Source organism: Hippocampus comes, unplaced genomic scaffold (genome assembly GCF_001891065.2).
Source record: "Hippocampus comes isolate QL1 unplaced genomic scaffold, H_comes_QL1_v1.1 scaffold405, whole genome shotgun sequence".
NCBI lineage: Eukaryota > Metazoa > Chordata > Actinopteri > Syngnathiformes > Syngnathidae > Hippocampus > Hippocampus comes.
In genome coordinates, this window is record NW_017805864.1 from 202,368 (window position 1) to 221,388 (window position 19,021).

Consider the following 19,021-nt stretch of genomic DNA (forward strand, 5'->3'; position numbering starts at 1 on the left):
ATAGCCACCAGAGAGTCTTGCGGCCAGATTGGACGTTACTCGTGTCATGATTCGTGTTTATTAATATGTTTAAAAAATACCAGTTTTCATGCAGGTCATATCATATTATTTTGTTGTATTCAGCTGCCACACCTTAATGGCCTGTCCCTGAAAATATTGTTTGACATTAAACCGGTCCGTGGGCCAAAAAAGGTTGGGGACAGCTGCTCTAGATAGTCATCTCAGGATCTTGTGAGACAGAGTAGTAGTGTTTTAATCACAAAATAAAAGGGCTGTGTCCTGGCATCTTGTTTTGGAAGAAATTGTTTGTTTTTCTGACTGCATTGCACTATATCGGCGTTTCATGTACTATTCACCGAGGGTGCTGGCAAAGAGAATCCGGAGGGCCGTGAAAAGCATTTTTAAAACGGTACACGTGAGCTACGACAGTCAAAAACGCTGCAAAAGTGTGCCCCATGCCTCCGCGTCAGATCGCGACGAAGTAGGTAGGCATACGTCTATAAGTGTGTTGTGTATGTGCGGGTCGATCGTGGTAGGTTGGTTGAACGAAAATTAGATCTTCGGTCAAAAAAGGTTGGGCACCCCTGCTCTACAGAATGCACTGCACGAAAAAAAAAATCATGAAGGCTCATTGTGTTATTGTAGCAAACTTAGTCATTTTGATCGTAGGCTAATACAGCTCATATAGATACAGGTTGTAGCTCCGAAAAAAGGAGAGCTATGGTGTTTTTTTTTTTAAAACCTGCACTTTATCTATGCTTTTAACAGTCTCGACAAACACAGACATGTCTGCCTCTGACTCCGTGCCGTCTCTCCTCTCGTTCGACTCGAGAGGCGTTCAAAGATATCCTCCGAAAAACGGAAATTAATGATCACTTCAATGACACTAAGAAAAGCGAAAATAACGAACCAAAACAGAAAATCAAGCGAGGAAATCGCAAAATAAATTCAATGGGGGCGTTTGTGAATGAATAACAAACAATTCTGAGACAGTCCAGTCTCCTACATACATAAATCATGCGTTTCCTTCATTGTAAGTTTTATAGAAGGCTTTTATTTTTTTGCGGCTCCAGACATATTTGTTTTTTGTTTTTTATGTCCTATTTGGTTCTTTCAACATTTTGGGTTGCCAACCCCTACACTGTATCATTGTGTCATCATTCAGAAGCTTCAAAATTACATTGTTCAATAGTCACGCTATTTGTTCTTGGCATTGCAAAAATGTTTACTTAAGCAGAAAAATTGCATCTCATGTGTGCGTACGTCTTAGTGATATTTAAAGATGCAAAGCCACGGCATGTTTGATAAATCACATTGTGCGTGCTAGTTTAATCTATTTGCATGTACTGTACTTCTCCCAGAACACACAAAACAAACTGCATGGCAATATTACACTTTTGTCTCAACTTTGGGTGTGCCCAATTAGTAGATCAGCTGTTTTCCGCCATCAATCAAGGTTATGCCTGTTCTAGTATGTGCAAACCTTGAGTAAGTTAGTGTATCGTGAAGTTGCACCTATGCATGATACTTTCGAATCATCTTTTGATGCTGCTCTGCTGTTTTCAGTTCTAGAATAGGAGATGTGGATGACTTCCCTGATGTGCGTGTGGATGTGTCTTCTCCCGGACCACGGGTGACTTTCAACATCCAGGATACGGTAACGTCATGTTGTGTCCATACTGCCCACCCATAATATTCTGTCGGTTTGCCAGATATCTTTTGATTTAAAAGTCATCGTTGATTTTAGATTGTGAAAGCAAAACGCACAAAAAATGGGATAGCATCACTCAGCTGTCTGTAGGAGGCATAAGATGCATCGCATTAACATAAAAGATTATAAATTACATTGGGGCGTGCCCATGACCTATGTCATCCTTCATTACCATCTTAATGTGAGTGAGTACACTGGTACCTCTACTTACCAACGTCTCTTCATTTGAAATTTTCAAGTTATGAAATGCCTCAACAGGAAAATATTGCCTCTTGTTACGAAATAAATTTCAACACAGGAAAGGTAAAAAGACAGTATGGGCTGCTACTCGCAGCTCCGAGTTTCCTGAACGCAACATACTTATAGCTGCTCTGCCATTGGCTATTACCTAGCATCTTCCTGGCATCCCATTGGCTAAGAGGGACCTTTAATGTATGTGTCTAAGTGTGGATGGATAGATAGATAGATGGATAGATAGATAGATATGAGTCTATGAGGCGTTCCGATCACCCAGAAAAAGTGTTCACCAGTCAGACGATCGCTCACTATTTTGATGTTTGCCTTGGACATTTTCGAAGGCTTGTTGAAAGCTGACAAAAGCAAATGCCCTTGGAACAGTTCTTTACAAAACGCCAGGCAAAAACCACTTCTGAGAGAGAACATGAATTAAGAGGTCAAAAAACAATGAGGACGCAGTTAAAAGTTAAATGACCATCATTTTTATTCTTTGCTTTTTACATTATGCACAACTCTCATTTATTGTGCACTGATCTAATTATAACCTGTATTTGTTACTTTTAGACAGTAATTCATGCCTTTGTCACATCCCGGCTCGATTACTGCAATGCCCTTTACTTTGGCGTCAGCCAGTCCTCCATTAAGCGCCTCCAGCTGGTCCAGAATGCCGCTGCTCGCCTCTTGACTGGTACTCGTAAGAGGGAGCACATAACTCCTACTCTGGCATCCCTTCACTGGCTCCCCATACATTTTAGAGTTATTTTCAAGATCCTCTTATTTGTTTTCAATCTCTAAATGACCTTGCGCCACCTTACCTTTCTGCGCTCATCCGCCCCACCACGCCTAAGGTCTGCGGACCAGACATTATTAGAAGTACCAAGAACTAAACTGAGGCTCAGAGGGGATTGAGCCTTTTCTGTTGCTGGTCCCTCTCTCTGGAATGACCTCCCACTGAACATTCAGCAATCCTCCTCGCTGCCCATCTTCAAAACCCGCCTCAAAACTCACTTGTATTCTTTGGCATTTGACTTAGTATGACTCAGATTTGATCTTAGTTTTACTGTTTGGTGCTATCTACCATCTTTGTTACTGATTTATTGCTTTACTGTTGTATATGTTAGTTGCTCCATATACAGCACTTTGTGTGCAGCGATGGCTGTTTGAAAGTGCTCTATAAATACAGTTGAGTTGAGTTACGTATTTTTATGCTTTAGAAAACATTTATGTCTGAATTTTTGGGGTCTTGGAACAAATTAGGGGATTTACATGAAAAACACGTCTCTGCTTACAAAGTTTTCTAGTTAAGAAAAAGTAGAGGTACCACAGTACTACATGAATTTTACATAATGTAAATATTATTGTGGCCGAATATAATCACAGGATATACATTCGCCTTTAAAGCTGCCTTTAAAGCTTTGAGCCCGCACAGGAACATGTTTCTTCTCACATTTGGATGAGATGTTTTTTTTTTTTTTTTTTCCCCCTTTATTTGGTTGTTTTTTGTTTGTTTGTTTTTAACTTTGTGTTCAATTTAATATAAACAATCAGGCTTTGGAGTCTGCAATTGCACCTGTCAGTCCAGGAGATGTATTCAAGGTATATGTTCAAAAATTACATTTTTACAAAGAATAATCGCAAAACCTGACTGACTAATGATATACTTCGGTTTCCTCTTTTGCTCCGTGATTACTTTAGTGATGCTGTTAGGCTTTTTAAAATCCAAACAAGATGATGAAATACTGGCGTCAGCAATCAGGCTGGATTTAAGAAGCATTGTTATGTTTGAGCAACAGTGTCGTGGATATGCATAACTTGCCATCCATGAAAGTAGTTTTAATTTATTCATGCAGCTTGCAAAGATTGGTTGATTTGTTTTCATTTATTCATGAATCAAATTATAATCCCAATTCTGTGGTCCGTGTGCAGTATAGCGATTTGTCCATGGTGTTAAGAGGATAATCTCCAAAAAAGGCCGAAATTATTCAATAAAGAAGGCAAGCTCAAATATACAAAGTACATTCTGAAGTCAACGTATTTTTCATCTTGTTTTGGTACACTTTAAAAATCCTAACCTGCGTTGCTACCAACTAATAAATGGCTGATTTCTGTCAATAATTCTGCATGGCACATGAACCACCACTACTACTAATAATACTTCTCTTTTCGCGTACCCAAAAACATCCATGTAGTGATCGCATACCAAAAAATTGACATTCTTCCTTAAAGATTTTGGGGTATTAGCTGGGACCTTCTGCATTGTGTCAGGAAGCGCAATATTTTCTTGATATTGGAAACAATTTACAATTAAAAGTTGATGCATCTGCATCGAGCATGTTCAGACACGGTCAGATCTCTCATCAGTAATTCGGTTGAATATCGCAAGGTTCCTTGTAGTATTTTTGCACGACATAATGCAAATCACGTTTGCCGTTGTTACTTGTTTCCATTGTCTCGCCTCTTCTCCAGTTGGGGTGCCATGCCAGCTTCATCATCTTTCATCATTACTGTCTCTGACATTTCATTCGACAGAAAATGCATGACCTCTGAGAACTGTTGCAGGATGGTAGTGTTCTGTCTTTGGATGTCATTTGGTGACCCACTCTGGCTAAAAAGTCCGCATGGGTTAGTTTTGCGATATGGACAAAAAAATGTTGATTTTGAGCTTCAAAAATACCATCTTCAAGATCTCTATTTTCATTTACGAGTAGTCCCAAATTTAAAATAGTAGCATCAAAATAAGTGGTGAAAAGACAAAGTGCATCAATGACTAAGGTGTTTTTAACTGACTCGTGGGGAGCGCGTCTTGGGGAACTTGCAAACTTGGTCCCAAAACTCCCCAAAATTCCTCCCCTCTAATGTCATTTCACAAATTATTTATACACATGCACATAGCAACAACTAAAAAGTCGAAGGTACATCATAATGTGACCTTGCAGCACGAAATTGAGCACATGACAACACATTTTGACCTTGAGCCGATCGTGCAGTGACCCCAAAAAAAAAATCTGTTTAGATTCAATATTTAGATTAAAAAACAAAAGAAATAAAATGTGAATACAGGGCTTTCATGTGAGGTTTACTACAGATGACACACCATGTCATTGATGTATGTCACAAGTGGACCATCTGCGTATGTGACAGAGTTATGAGTACCACCCCAAATTTCCACTTTTATACTGATTTAAGTGGGATGAAATTAAAATCAAATATGAGCACTGGTAAACGTGCAGATGGAAAGATGATCATGATTGGTCATTTCAAAGCCTGTCTCACCCTCCCCACAATACATGACTTGGGTGACTTAACAGTTTGCAGAAAGTGTTGATTGGTTGCTTATGTATTACATCAAATATTTAAAAAAACAAAACAAAAAAAGTGTTTTAATTTCCTTTATGTGGCCAAATGCATTTCAGATTCGATATCCATCATAAAATATTGTTCTAGTCACAGGCCACCCCAAATGGTAAATAAGACTTTTTAACTGACACAAGATTCTTAAATCAAATTTCCCATTGATTAGATTTTTTTAAAAAAGGCCCACGAATAACAAAAATAAAATAACCCAAACATTGGCTGATGATGCCACAGGAAATGAATTGTAAGCTGAATGGGATCTTCAAAGTCAACCTTTCTCAGCTATTAAAGGCTTAAAATCATGATGTCCTCACCTGCTATTGAAATTTACTTTCCAGCGGTCTTTGAACAGTTCCTGAAAGTTTTGGGCCACCGTCTTTTTTTAAAGGTGCTGGTTGCTGTGGACCTCACAATTAGGGATTTCAACCTGGCAACATTAAAATTGCTTTCACTTTGTCACCTGTTGAGGGGAATCCATCCATTCATGTTGAAGGAAAATAAAATTAGGATTAAAATATATATCACTTCAATTAGTATTTTTTTTTGTTTTAGCTGTATGGGGGACCATTTAGCCAGAGCCGATCACATTGGTTAGTTACACAATATTGTGTCTGTTATTATGACAAGTAATTAAATATCTAGCCTCCTGTGGATGCAGGCGTTATTCGCCTAATTAACAGAACCCTACCTCCTTCGTGGTGTGGCTCTCTTGTAGGGTTGGGTATCAATTATCAATTTCATTTTGATTGTTCTTATTGCTATTAGTCCATTTGGGGGGGGGGTGATACACGATGATAATAATGATAGTCATACTTTTGTTGACATTACTTACTGGTAATTATGTATTGCACGGAGATAAGCGACTCCGAGTGTAACGGTTGCTTGCCTTCAACAGGGTGGAGGCAAACATGCCGCTGTTTGTGAATTGCTCGAATACAATTCTGAATAAATGAGCCCCATCTTAACTAGCAAATCAATGATTTATGGATACCCAATCCTACATAATTGTATCACTTCCTAGTTGTGGCATCAACTCCATCACCCCAGCTGATAAGCTGATGCCTCCAATTAGGAAGCGCTTTGTGGCAACATAAACTGTGTCCAACTGAGTCTTTGACTTTCTGATCTTCTGTGAAGTTTCCTGAGGAGTCAGAGATGGACCTGTTGTCAGTCACCATTGATGAGCCATCCCATCCTCATGATCAGCACCATCTTCATTCTTTATCCATAATTGGAGACCAGAGCTCAGTTTTCAGTGCTCCTTGCACGCCTGCTGTTCTCTCACCCACGATTCCCTTCCAGCACGATGACATGCAGCGAGATGACCTGTCCTCGTCTTCCTCTGAAGACTTGGAAAAGGAGGATGAGTTTGAACGCGAGAGATCCCTGAGCTATCGAAGGCCTTTGTACGTTTGTTTTCGTCTCCCTTTTACTCTAGTTACTCTTGCATTCCGATTGCGTGAATGGTATAAAGTCAAAGAATACTCATGATATAATAAATTATCATTTCTGCTATGGTGTCATGTATTCGCTATCCATTTCTTTGCTCTTTCCCTTTAGCCAAGCTTCCCACAGGAAGTCATCAGGCTTTTCAGCTGTGAGTCAGTTGTTCAGCGAACGTTGGCCGAGTACACCTGCCAATCGGAGCTTCGGCGGCCCAACGACAGAAAGAAACATCGACTTTGAATTGGATGTCCGTGTAGAAATAGACAGCGGGAAATGTGTTCTTCATCAGAGTACGCAGCAACCTGAGCATGAAGAGATTTCATTCAGGAGGTACAGTGAAAGTCATCTTACATCTTGGTCTTTTTAGATACACAAACCTTTTTCTATATGATTCAAATTTAAAAAGTACAAATACAAAAAAAAACAAAACAAAACAAATGACTATCATGCAGTAGATGAACCAGCCTCTTCTCTCTGTGGGTTATGTAGGAGCTGTGATCGCAGCCTCAGAAGTCTAGACCAGGAGTCCCCTCCAAAGAAGAAAAAATTGCAGCCCACATACACATCCACTACCCATCTTCTCACTGGAAAGAAATGTCCCTCTTCACTGCAGACCAAATCGAATGACCTTGAGACCACAGTTTTCTACATTCCAGGAGTGGACGTAAAGGTTAGATTCTCCCTCAGCAATTCAAAATGTATTCTGTTTGGAATAGCTTTTACATTGTGAATTATTGATTCTCCTTTGTCCCTCGGTCCAGTTGCACTATAACTCCAAGACCCTGAAGACTGAATCCCCTAACGCCTCGCGTGGATCCTCGCTTCCGCGCACACTCTCCAAAGAGTCAAAGCTGTATGGTATGAAAGATAATGGTCCTCCCAATGCTGTCCAAAGCCAGACTAACTCGCTCCTACCTCCCCCGCTCCCACCTATCCCATCAGGTATTGAGAGTTCTCTCATTCTTAATTGCATGCCTGGCCTCCATCCCGCACCTCTGACACTCAAGTGCCTTGCCATTCCGTGCTCCATCGAGCTGCATGCCGTGATTGAATTCTAGGCATTACTCCATCGCTCTCCTATGGTCAAATGGGCACATGCATATAAGAAAGATGCAACTTCTGTTGAGTTGGCATTTCTTCTTGAACTGCATGTCGCTGACATACATTTCACTTATTTAACCACATCATGTGTCTGTAGCCAAAGGTAAAAGCAGCGGTGGGGTGAAAATGGCCAAGCTGTATGCCTGGGTGGCCCTCCAGACTCTGCCAGAGGAAATGGTCATCAGCCCTTGTCTTCTTGATTTTTTGGAGAAAGCACTGGAAACCATTCCTATCACCCCAGTGGAAAGAAGCTATGCAGGTTGTTTTCCCTTTGTGTGACTCATTCGGTCGCCACTGTGCTCTCATTACAGCTGACATTGGTTTTTTATCTTTGCTCTCGTCTTTTTGCTCTTGCTTCAGCTGTGGCTGCCCAGGAAGAGGACATGGGTCAGTTTGAGACAGTGGAGCCACTTGAGGAATCAGCCACTTCCCTGGTGTCTGCGTCGACGTCGGCATATTCTTCTTTTCCTGTGGATGTGGTCGTCTATGTCAGAGTTCAGGTACAAGCCAACTCACAGAATTACAAATATTTTTTCCATTTTTTAAAATCAATCAAAAAGATATTCTCTTATTTCATAATTCAACATTTGTGTCTTAAGCCTTCTCAGATCCGCTTCAGCTGCCTGCCCATGTCCAGAGTTGAATGTATGCTCAAACTGCCATCATTAGACCTGGTTTTCTCATCCAACCGCGGTGAATTAGAGACCCCACCTGGGGCTCATCCCAGTGATGGGTCACACCCACCCTCCTCCACTCCACCTGGGCACCACGTGCCCAAACTACCTCCCAGCAAAGGTCTGTGATTCCAATCATATTCCATTTTGCTCACGAGTGCCCCAACATCCTCTCAAATCTTTTTTGCGTAATGAGCCATCGCTTGGTAATTTGTTTTGCTTTTTATTGTGACACAAAATCTGAGGTATGAGCAAACTTGTGTTACACTAAAGTGGGGGGAAAAATTTTGCCCACTGATGCATTTGAGAGCCGTTTTTATTGAGCGCCCCCACGTCATATGAACACAAACACGCTTGACTCCAGCTCCTTCTGTCACTCAGTGGACCATATCCCTTAAAGGCACACGTTCAACACACAAATACGTACTGAAATACACAAATACACTTTATAAATCTGTTTATTTTGTTTCATTCTTATTAATATTTTTTATTCTGTTTTTATACAATGCAGGGCTATTTTTATTTACCAAAAACATGCAACAAACATGTTTTTTTAGGACTTGAACAGATTGACATTTCTATAGGAAAAATTTGAGTTATGAGGAAATGAAATTTGTGTGAAATCTGTGTCTGTTCATTTTCCCCGTTAGTGATTGTGACCGTATAAAATAGCCTGATTATTTCTGCTTTCTTCTTATCTCTAGCCTCTCCATTACTGGGGAGCCCCCTGGGTAGAAGCCGCCACAGCAGTAGCCAGTCGGACCTCACTGGGGGACCGAGTAACTCCTCAGGTCTCAGCTTCACTGCCTGCATGTCTGACTTCTCACTCTATGTGTTCCACCCCTACGGCGCCGGAAAACAGAAGTCTGCTGTCACAGGCCTGCCCCCGGGCCCAAGCCCATTAGGTAATAAATATGATGACGATGGTAATAAGAATAATAATAGATTCTACCTTAGGTCACCTTCAATGAACAATATAAAATTTGAAACCTACAAACTAAAGAGTAGAAGATACAGCAACCTAGTATGTAATACAAGAACCAGAATATTACCAATAAGTCTCTTTGGGGTGGGAGTCTCTCATCTGTAGACTCTTAGACTTTGGATCCACAGGGTTATTTTATTAATGCTGCTGCCGAAAACATGAAAAAAATGGCAACTAGTTATTGGAGAGATGCTAGTCTGCTTTGTCTCTACTGTCGACGTGCCATTGAGGTGCAGGGTTCGATCCCGGCTCCGGCCTCGCTGTGTGGAGTTTGCATGTGCTCCCCGTGCCTGCATGGGTTCTCTCCGGGTATTCCGGTTTCCGCCCACATTCGAAAAACATGCATGGCAGGTTAATGGAAAACTCGAAATTGACCCGAGGTGTGAGTGTGAGCTTGGATGGTTGCTCGTCTGTGTGTGCCCTGCGATTGGCTGGCAACTGGTTCAGGGTTGTCCACCGCCGACTGCCCGAAGACCGCTGGGATAGGCTCCAACACCCCCGCCACCCTTGTGAGGATAAAGCGAATCGGAAAATGGATGGGTGCATAGATGTTGTTAAATAAGGCCGAAGGGGAGAATTTAGATTACAAATAGAATAAATCCAAGAACAGAGCCTTGGAGAACACCAGAGGACGGGGAAGAAGGATGTGAAATTATTTTAGCAAAGTAAACAAATGCGTTCATGTGTCAGTGTCAGGTAAATCCGATTCTTTATTAGTTTTTCTCATGTGGCCTATGTAGAGATTACATTGTGACCTGATTATTTTGTAATTGCGGTCATTTGTCCTGAAGGTGCAGTTGATGAGGAGCCTGCATCTGTGACAGGAAGAAAGGACTCTCTGAGCATAAACCTGGAGTTTGTTAAAGTCAGCTTATCAAGGATGAGACGTACAGGAGGTCCGACATTTATTGAAAGCTTCATTCCTGGTAAAGGTGGCAAAATGGACACCACTCTTATCAATATCTCAGGTACGTTGTGGGCTCTCTTAGAATAGAACTTATGAGAATCATCTTGATTGTCACAGTGATCATACTAGTTAATTGTTTGTTGTTGTCTTGTTATTTTGTTATGCAGGAAGTACGTTTTTTATCAAATATTTTTAATAGTTAATTTTTTTTTCTATAGCTGTTTGTGATATTGGCTCAGCTTCCTTCAAGTATGACATGAGACGATTGAGTGAGATTCTGGCCTTCCCAAGAGCCTGGTACCGCCGAAGTATTGCCAGACGTCTCTTTCTTGGAGACCAGACCATCAACCTGCCAGGTACCTTGTCTAATTTGTGTTCGTGACCATGTGTTGGGTGAGGTTCATTTCAGATGAGTTTGAAGTAAGTTTTGCTTCTGATGGTTTGGAACTCTTTTGACCGCCTTAAATCATGCTAAAAATTGAGAAATTAGTGAGGAAAAGAATTACTGATGCACGATATGATACATTTTGACAATACAATAATCGAAAATTTCTTGCTGTGTAAATCCGACACCGATGACCAATGTATACTGCAAATATATCTGTTGCTGCTGCTAAAAAAAATAAATGCTTCTCTCCCAGTGTACTGTTATCGCTACGTGTTAGATACTCCGGGTATGTTAACGCAGGTCAACAGCAAGCCAAACTCATTTATTCATGAGCCAGGAAACTGAATGTCTTGCTCCTTTATTGCGGTCTTCTTGACGGCGTACAGTGTACAACTGTGACATCAGCTCAATAAAATGTAGAGTGAAACTGAAATGAACAGATTTAAAACATGCATTAACATCGTGTACATAAATACAACACAAATCGTCTAGTGTAAAACAAAAGACATAAATGCAGCTCTGCGTTTTCGCAGTACCTTCGCATGCTAATTAGCTTGTTAACACTGATTTAGCATAGTCGTTAGCAGTACTCTGAGCTAGCGAGTTTCAGTGACAACAATTGAGGGAAAACGATCTCCGAAACACATTTCTCAATAATTCTAAACACGAGCAGACTTACAGCCATTGCTTTCGAAGGTGAAACGAAAGGAATATAACTCAGGAGGACCAGTTGCAACGACCACGGTCAGGCTTTCTGTAACAACTCGTCTGATGAAACACGGCGTCTGCTACCCACAATGCACCGCGATAACTAAATGAATATTCTAAACACAATTACTATTAATGAAATGTCCCGAAACTTTTACTGTGGGCAGAACACCCAGCTCTTAATGTAGTGGGTTGGGAGGATGATGACGATATTTTAAAAAAAAAAAAAAAAACAGTGGTCAGTGACAATGTACAGTCACGTTTTTCTACTTTCTGAACTCTTGCCACTTCTGACGGTGAGGCGATGAACAATCTCAAAAGATAGGTTTAGTATCTAATCCCAGTCCTGGAGGGCCGCTATCCTGCATGTTTTCCATCTGTCCCTTCTCCAACACAGATCATCAGCAAGCTCTGTCGAGGCCTGAACAATTGAATCAGGTGTGTTGCAACAGGGACAGATGGAAAACATGCAGGATAGCGGCCCTCCAGGACTGGGATTGCCCACCCCTGTATAAGTACCTAAAGTTGGTTGCACCCCCACTTGTGTTTTATATATTTAACATGTGCAAACAATAGCAGGGCGGCACGGTGGCCGACTCTTTTTTTACAGGTACTCCAGTTTCCTAGGTGTGTTAATTGAACATTCTAAATTGTCCCTGCGTGTGATTGTGAGCCTGAATGGCTGTTTGTCTGTATCTGTTCTGCGATTGACTTGCAAAAATGACGATAGGCTCCAGCACGCCTCCGAATCATAAACTGGCTCCGATAATGGATGCCGCCTCAGGCCTGCCGCAAAATTCTATGTTTTAAAGTTGTTGTTTACGATTACAAAAAAGAGCTCTTTTGCGCCCCAACAGATGTTTGACAAAGCTCTATCCAAGTACAATCGATCAAAAACTTGCAGTTGAAAACACTGAATTCAAAATATTATTCGTGTACATGGATGAAATCCTGTATTTTTTGGAATGGTTTGCAACTAACTAGAATGTGCAGAGTGCAACAGAACTCATGGTACTGTAGCAATGACAATGTATGACACCAACCCACTCTGAATTGCAAACAATAACGCTGGACTAATAATCGCAACCTATGCTGTGTAGCTTACCGTTCTTCCAGTCACGATGGGTCATGTCTCCATTCCATGTCCGGGCGTTTTCCAAATACTGAGCATCTGGCTCGTACATGTATGGTCCAACATAAATATTGCCAACAATCTCCTTTTCCTCCAACTCTTGAAGCACCTGAATCCCCTCAGATAAGTTTGAAAAATCACTTTGTGGATCAATTTCTGACTCTGCAAATTTTATTTTCTTTTTTTTTTTTTTTTTTAGTGGTGCCATTGTTCTTCTTGAATTGATGTCACACTTCCAGGGTTTCACTTTGGGAAAATGATTACTTTGACAAATTTACGAAAAAGGATGTTTTTTCATGCCTTATTTAATGTATTTTAATTACGTTACTGGTGACATAAAAATATTTATTTTGGGATTTTCTGAAATGACTCCACCGTTGGCGTTTAAAGAAAGAGCAAAGAAAATATGTGGAGATACTGCACGCAGTGGAACACTTTCAACAACAATTTCATAGCACGTTTAAACCACGAAAGCCACATGCAATATTATTGTCCTGTATTTTACCGTGATATTTTCTATATCTTTGTTGGACTTTCAGGAATTCATAAAATATTTTTTTAAAAGTTAAGTTAATTTTGGGGCTTTTTTGGCAATGCTCCAAAAAACACAAAATCAGTGAAGTTGAGAATTGCAAATAGGTGGAGCAGAGTTGTATATACCATCCTGACTTTTCTTCACACAACTTTGTGTTCCACATTGTTATCTACCACATTACCAAGGCTGTTCTTCACTTAACACATCTTGACCTTTACCTCATTTCATTCAGCCTCTGGCCCTGCCACCCCCGACTCGTCTGAAAACATGACTCAGCATCTGTCTCCCGAGTCCAGCCGCAAAGCCTACTGGAGGACCTGGGACGGCAGCACCGGGACACACATGCCTCAGTCCCCCAATGTTTTCTCTGAGCACACCACAGGAAGCACCATGTCCCCAGGCGGTCTTGGCCACCTTAAGTCCCCTGCACCTGGACGAACCAGAAGTGTGTCGGATTCATCTGCACCAAGAAGAGGTAATCTCACACACTGGAACTCGAAAGGACTTTGAGCACATAAAGTGTATCATAAAGCATCAATTTTTAGTCTGCGTTCTCACTGCAGCTCAATCCCGATTTTTTTAAATGTATTTATTCCCCCCACTCCAGATGCAACACACATCAGATTTCTCCTTTTTTTATTCATACAATGTGAACATTACAAGTCCCTTTTTTTCCAAATCTGATCTTTCGTATGTGGATATGAATCTGATATGTATCCAATGCGTATGAACGCTCATCCGCACACATTCGAACTATACGTCATCACAACCCTAAATAAAATCATAAAATGCGCCCCTGCATGCTAACCTCCATAAACATTGCGCCATGTGACATCATATTTTTCGGTAACAGTCACTCGATGTTGTAAGTCCGTGAGTACGTGACGGTGTGTTTTGCCCTGAGCCCAAAAACAGGTGACTAAATAAGTGACTTTTTCAGTGTCTAATGGAGCATAGGTCGGCGATTCAATAGATTCACAAGTAGCGATTTGTGAATATGCAGTGGGACACTGTCCAGCATAGAGAAGAACCTTTGACCAAGCCACCACTGCAAGATGAACAGAATTCGATCCACCACTAACCTTACTTTTCTTTTCATATTCTCATCCAGATTCAGTGACAAAAACATCCACTCCTTCATTTAGTAAAAATGGAAAGGCAGCAGGGCAGCATGGGGCGCCATGGGAGACACTGGTGGTGTTTGCCATCAACTTGAAACAACTCACGGTCCAAATGAACATGAGCAACGTCATGGGAAATAACACGTAAGCTGTTAATGTTTCTTTTCACATCTTAAAGCTGAGATGACTAGTGGCGACATGAAATGATGCGTGTCTTTTACACTGCTTTCTACTTTCTATTCTTTATTCAGACTGTATGTCTGCATCGATTGTCAGCCTGAGGGGTTATAGCTATCCGCCAGGGTTGGAAGAGTTGCTTAAAAATGTATTCCAATACAGTTACCAGTTACTTAGTCATTAATGTAATCCATATACCATAATATTAAAGTATTGTTACTTGATTACCTTCAGTTACATTTGGATTACTCTTAAAACCACATTTTCTAATCAAGACTAAAGAAACTGAACGTAAATATAAGATGCCATATAATTGTCTAGTCTTTTCTTTCTTATAAATGTTTCATAAAACTATTTAGCCAACAAGATGCGTTCGCATAGCTTGAATTTACTCATGAGATAGATGCATATCTGAGTCACATGAACAATTTTTCCTGTAGCAATATAGACCACGGCAACAGGCATCAACAGAGCTACAGTGGTACCTGCTTATGAAAATAATTAGTTCTGGAAGAAATTTCTTAATTAGAACATTTTGTAAGTAGAGACGCGTTTTCCATGTAAATGCCCTAATTTGTTCCAAGCCCCCCCAAAATTCAGACATAAATGTTTCCTAAAGCATAAAAACGCATCAGAATATGTAACAAATACAAGTTACAATTAGATTATTGCACAATAAATGAGAGTTGTGCATAATGTAAAAAACAAAGAATAAAGAATAAAAAATGGTCATTTAACTTTTTTGACCTCTTTAGTCCATGTTCTCTCTCAGAAGTGGTTTTTGCCTGGCGTTTTGTCAACAACTGATCCGTTTGCTTTTGTCGGCTTTTAACAATCCTTCGAAAATGTCTGAGCCAAACATCAGCATAGTGAGCGATCGCCCGACTGGTGAACGCTTTTTCTGGGTGATTCACATTTACATAAAACTATCGGAACGTCTCATGGCCCAAGGGGCGAATGACGAGAACGCTGCATAAACACATCTATTCTACACACATAGACAAAGAGGGTCAAGGTCCCTCTCAGCCAATGTGATGCCAGGATGATGCTCGGAAATAGCCAAAGGCAGAGGAGCTATAAGTATGTTGCATTCAGGAAACTCGGAGCTGCGAGTAGCAGTCCATCCTGTATTATTACCTTTCGCATCTTGAAATTTCTTTCGTAACAAGAGGCAATATTTTCCTGTTGAGACATTTAGCAACTTGAAAATTTCGTATGAAGAGACGTTCGTAAATAGAGGTACCATGTATTGTTTAACATCACCTTCCCAACTCTACACCTCAGCATCACCACACCGTCACAAAAATAAAGTATTTTTCTGAGGTAGTGTTACAGCAGCAGTATTCGCAGGTTTGCTAACTTATAAAACTTTCAATGAGCAGAGTGCTTGGTTGATGATTGCGATCCAAAATCCAAAAGTGTCTGGGATCGCCAGGGCCCACTTTTGTTCCAAAATGTCTGCTTGTGTAACGATGCAGTTCATGGCGAATTTGACTGGAGGTAAAGTTTAAACTTAAGTCGGAATTCCTGAAAAGCCTTCCATCATATCTGAGCTGAGGGTGCACTGATGAGCTCGGCAGTCATCATAAAGTTAAGAAGCACAGAGGTGTGCAAGTTTCTCAGCTGGGAGTTCAAGTCAATTCTCCTACTCCTGTAAATGATTTAGATTCTCAGAATATTATCAAGAATAACACACTGGATCAGCAGTGTTGTTGTTTTATTTGTTTTTTAACAAGAATCTTTTTCAGCATTAACTTAGGCAGTGATCAAGAGATGCTTCAATGTAATACTTTCAAATTCAGTCTACACATACAACCGCATAAGAGAGCAACCACAAAGCTGTTCTGTGAGAGGCAACAATGTTAAAGTGTCAAGTTACTGTGACTGCTGACCTTTTTCTTTCCACTAACCTGTGCGTTTCTCACTCTGGAAGTCATTTATGATTCATAGAGAGTGCTTGTGTATTATTCAGCAGCATTGTTTCCCCTGCAGCTGGACGACCAGTGGTCTGAAGAGCCAAGGGCGGCTATCTGTGGGTAGCAACCGCGATCGAGAGATCAGCATGTCTGTCGGCCTGGGACGCTCCAAGCTTGACTCCAAGGGTGGTGTAGTGGGTGGCAATATAGACGTGAACACCCTAGAGATGGTCTGTAAGTAAACAAAAACACACACCACCATTTTTTTTCTCCTACAGCTTATTGGGAAGCTCTTGTTACATTGAAACGTAACCTGGAGCCACGAAGCCAGAACAACTGATTGCTAATAATCAATTATTATCCCGGTCGCTAGTATGTCTTCAAATTTAAAATACCCGAAAATATGCCAATCTGTAGTTGTTGAATCGCAACTGTGCAGTTGTCCACTATATTACAAAAACCATTTGTACAAATAAATCTTTTTTTAATACATCTCTGGTACACTCTGAAATCAGGTGTACGAAGCCCAATGCCACTATTGGCATACATTGGTTATAAGGTGCACCTTCTCTGCACCTCTCTGCATATTCTAACTAAATATTCTAGCTTTCGTTTCAGTTTTACTGGAAATTTATTTTAAAATGAGTGATTGTTTCCCTAGCACACATCTCTGAGCACCCAAACCAGCAACCAAGCCACAAGATTCAGATCACCATGGGCTCCACTGAGGCGCGGGTCGATTACATGGGCTCCAGCATCCTGATGGGAGTTTTTAGCAATGCTGACCTGCAGCTCCAAGATGAGTGGAAAGTCAACCTGTGCACTGTTGATTCCAGCATATCGGAGAAAAGGTATGACATTGTCATCGGAACAAAGCAAATAAATCACCAAGTGTGCTCTTCACTTGATTAGATACAGCGCGGCAAGCTAGTAACAAAGCTTCCCTCCCTTCCACCCAGTGAGATCTTTGTCCATGGGGACTTGCAGTGGGACATTTTCCAGGTGATCATTTCCCGCTCCACCACACCGGACCTAATCAAGATCGGCATGAAGCTGCAGGAGTTTTTCACTCAGCAATTTGACACCAGCAAGCGGGCCCTCTCCACGTGGGGTCCTGGTCCCTACCTGCCTCCAAAAACCCCAGTTGTCAACGCAGAGAAAGGAGCGGCAGAGCTGTGTAAGTATTCCCTTTTGCCTATATTGCTGAATGAAGTTTCCAAAGAATAATCACTCGGAAAGTATCGAGTCCTGCTAGTCACCAGAAGGGCTTCATAACTAATACATTTCCATTGTAACCAATGACCCAATTTAGATATTCTCCATTTTAACTGCACAATTTATACTTGTATAGCTCTGCTCATTTTTCCACAGGCACCAGGTACTACAAGGAAGTATTTCTTAAGAACTGATAAGCCAGTCTTCGATGCATACCAAAACAATACTTTGACATAAACCAACTGCTTGTGGTTTAATGGCGAAGGAATTATCCGTCGCCTTCTGTGTTCGAGGTCACTCGTTCTTGACTGCAGAGTCACGATATGGGGATAATTATATCTTGGACTATACAGTCAAATGAAAAAAAAAAACGCTTTCGAGCATGACAGTTTACAAATTGCTGTTGCAGAATTACAACGTGCCGAAGCTACATCAGCTAATATAAATCCCGTAATACTGTATTGGCCCGAATATAAGATGGTGTTTTTTGCATTGAAATAAGACAAGTAGGGTCGTCTTATATTCGGGGGTCTAGACATTATACCCATTCACGACACTAGATGGCGCCAGATATCATTGAAGCGAATTCTGAACTTGACTCCCCAGGCCAAAGTGAACCCATGTCATGAAGAATAAAAATTAAAAATAGCGGTAGCACAAAGAAGAAAGATAAAAATAGCGGTATGAAGGAAAACAGAAGAAAATAATAGAAGAGATAACAGAAAATGGAGAAACGTAGCGACAGTCTGGAGAAAAGTGGGTCGAAGATCGGCCAGGTTAACCGGCAGCTGAGGAGAAGTTATGATGTAATTTACTTTTCCAAAACCAGAAGCCATTCATTTACGAATGTGATTGCACTTTAGTTTACATATTTAAATGTTCCGATATTAAGCTTTGACTAAGGCAAAATAACATGATTTTTCTCTCAAATATATTGTTATAATCATTTTTTTCAGATGTACTGTAATTATTTTCTGTATAAAAATTAATTTGGTGTTCAAAAAGTCTTTTTTCAAAATTGAGTTTTGAAAAGAGGGGGTCGTCTTATAATCAGGGCCGTCTTATATTCGGGCCAATACGGTACATCTTGAACAAATAAATTAATTATAATGATATTACCATAACACTTTATGTCCATCTGTGTTGTGATGTGTTGCACTGCTTACCGATATATTAATATGAACGATAGTTGTGGGTTTGCTTTTTTTTGCAACTTGCCTTTGCGTGAGTAGTTTTGGGAGACCCAAAGACCTAATTTAGCTTCTTGTGGTTGTTCTCCATGTGACATAGCTGCTATTCCTTGACATGACTTGCACAGTGCCTGCGTCTGGGAGAAGTGTTCTTCCCTTCTTCGGAGTCATCCCATATTTTAGACGGCTATTCTTTTCAGGCACAAGTTATTTTCATCCTCATT

The 19,021-nt window shown here is 40.7% G+C and overlaps 1 protein-coding gene and 1 long non-coding RNA gene across 14 annotated transcripts in view; one reads left to right on the forward strand and one right to left on the reverse strand.

Annotated features, from left to right (window-relative positions):
* Positions 1–19,021, forward strand: part of kiaa1109 (KIAA1109 ortholog) — a 102,577-nt gene that overhangs the window by 74,530 nt on the left and 9,026 nt on the right. For 7 of the 13 annotated variants that reach the window (XM_019888553.1, XM_019888562.1, XM_019888558.1 and 4 more), the window contains 17 exons: positions 1,567–1,657; positions 3,497–3,544; positions 6,440–6,708; positions 6,863–7,078; positions 7,238–7,418; positions 7,510–7,690; positions 7,947–8,108; positions 8,210–8,349; positions 8,449–8,644; positions 9,228–9,428; positions 10,300–10,476; positions 10,634–10,771; positions 13,411–13,653; positions 14,290–14,443; positions 16,469–16,626; positions 17,054–17,243; positions 17,352–17,569. In XM_019888553.1, the coding sequence (XP_019744112.1) occupies positions 1,567–1,657; positions 3,497–3,544; positions 6,440–6,708; positions 6,863–7,078; positions 7,238–7,418; positions 7,510–7,690; positions 7,947–8,108; positions 8,210–8,349; positions 8,449–8,644; positions 9,228–9,428; positions 10,300–10,476; positions 10,634–10,771; positions 13,411–13,653; positions 14,290–14,443; positions 16,469–16,626; positions 17,054–17,243; positions 17,352–17,569 (2,963 nt within the window). The remainder of the gene's footprint in view (positions 1–1,566; positions 1,658–3,496; positions 3,545–6,439; positions 6,709–6,862; positions 7,079–7,237; positions 7,419–7,509; positions 7,691–7,946; positions 8,109–8,209; positions 8,350–8,448; positions 8,645–9,227; positions 9,429–10,299; positions 10,477–10,633; positions 10,772–13,410; positions 13,654–14,289; positions 14,444–16,468; positions 16,627–17,053; positions 17,244–17,351; positions 17,570–19,021) is intronic. The other 6 variants (XM_019888556.1, XM_019888566.1, XM_019888565.1 and 3 more) reach the window with 4 other exon arrangements.
* Positions 11,132–11,692, reverse strand: LOC109526964 (uncharacterized). Its single transcript, XR_002170438.1, has 2 exons — positions 11,483–11,692; positions 11,132–11,230 (listed from the first exon to the last, which is right to left on the reverse strand). It is a non-coding gene; the product is annotated as an uncharacterized LOC109526964 (long non-coding RNA).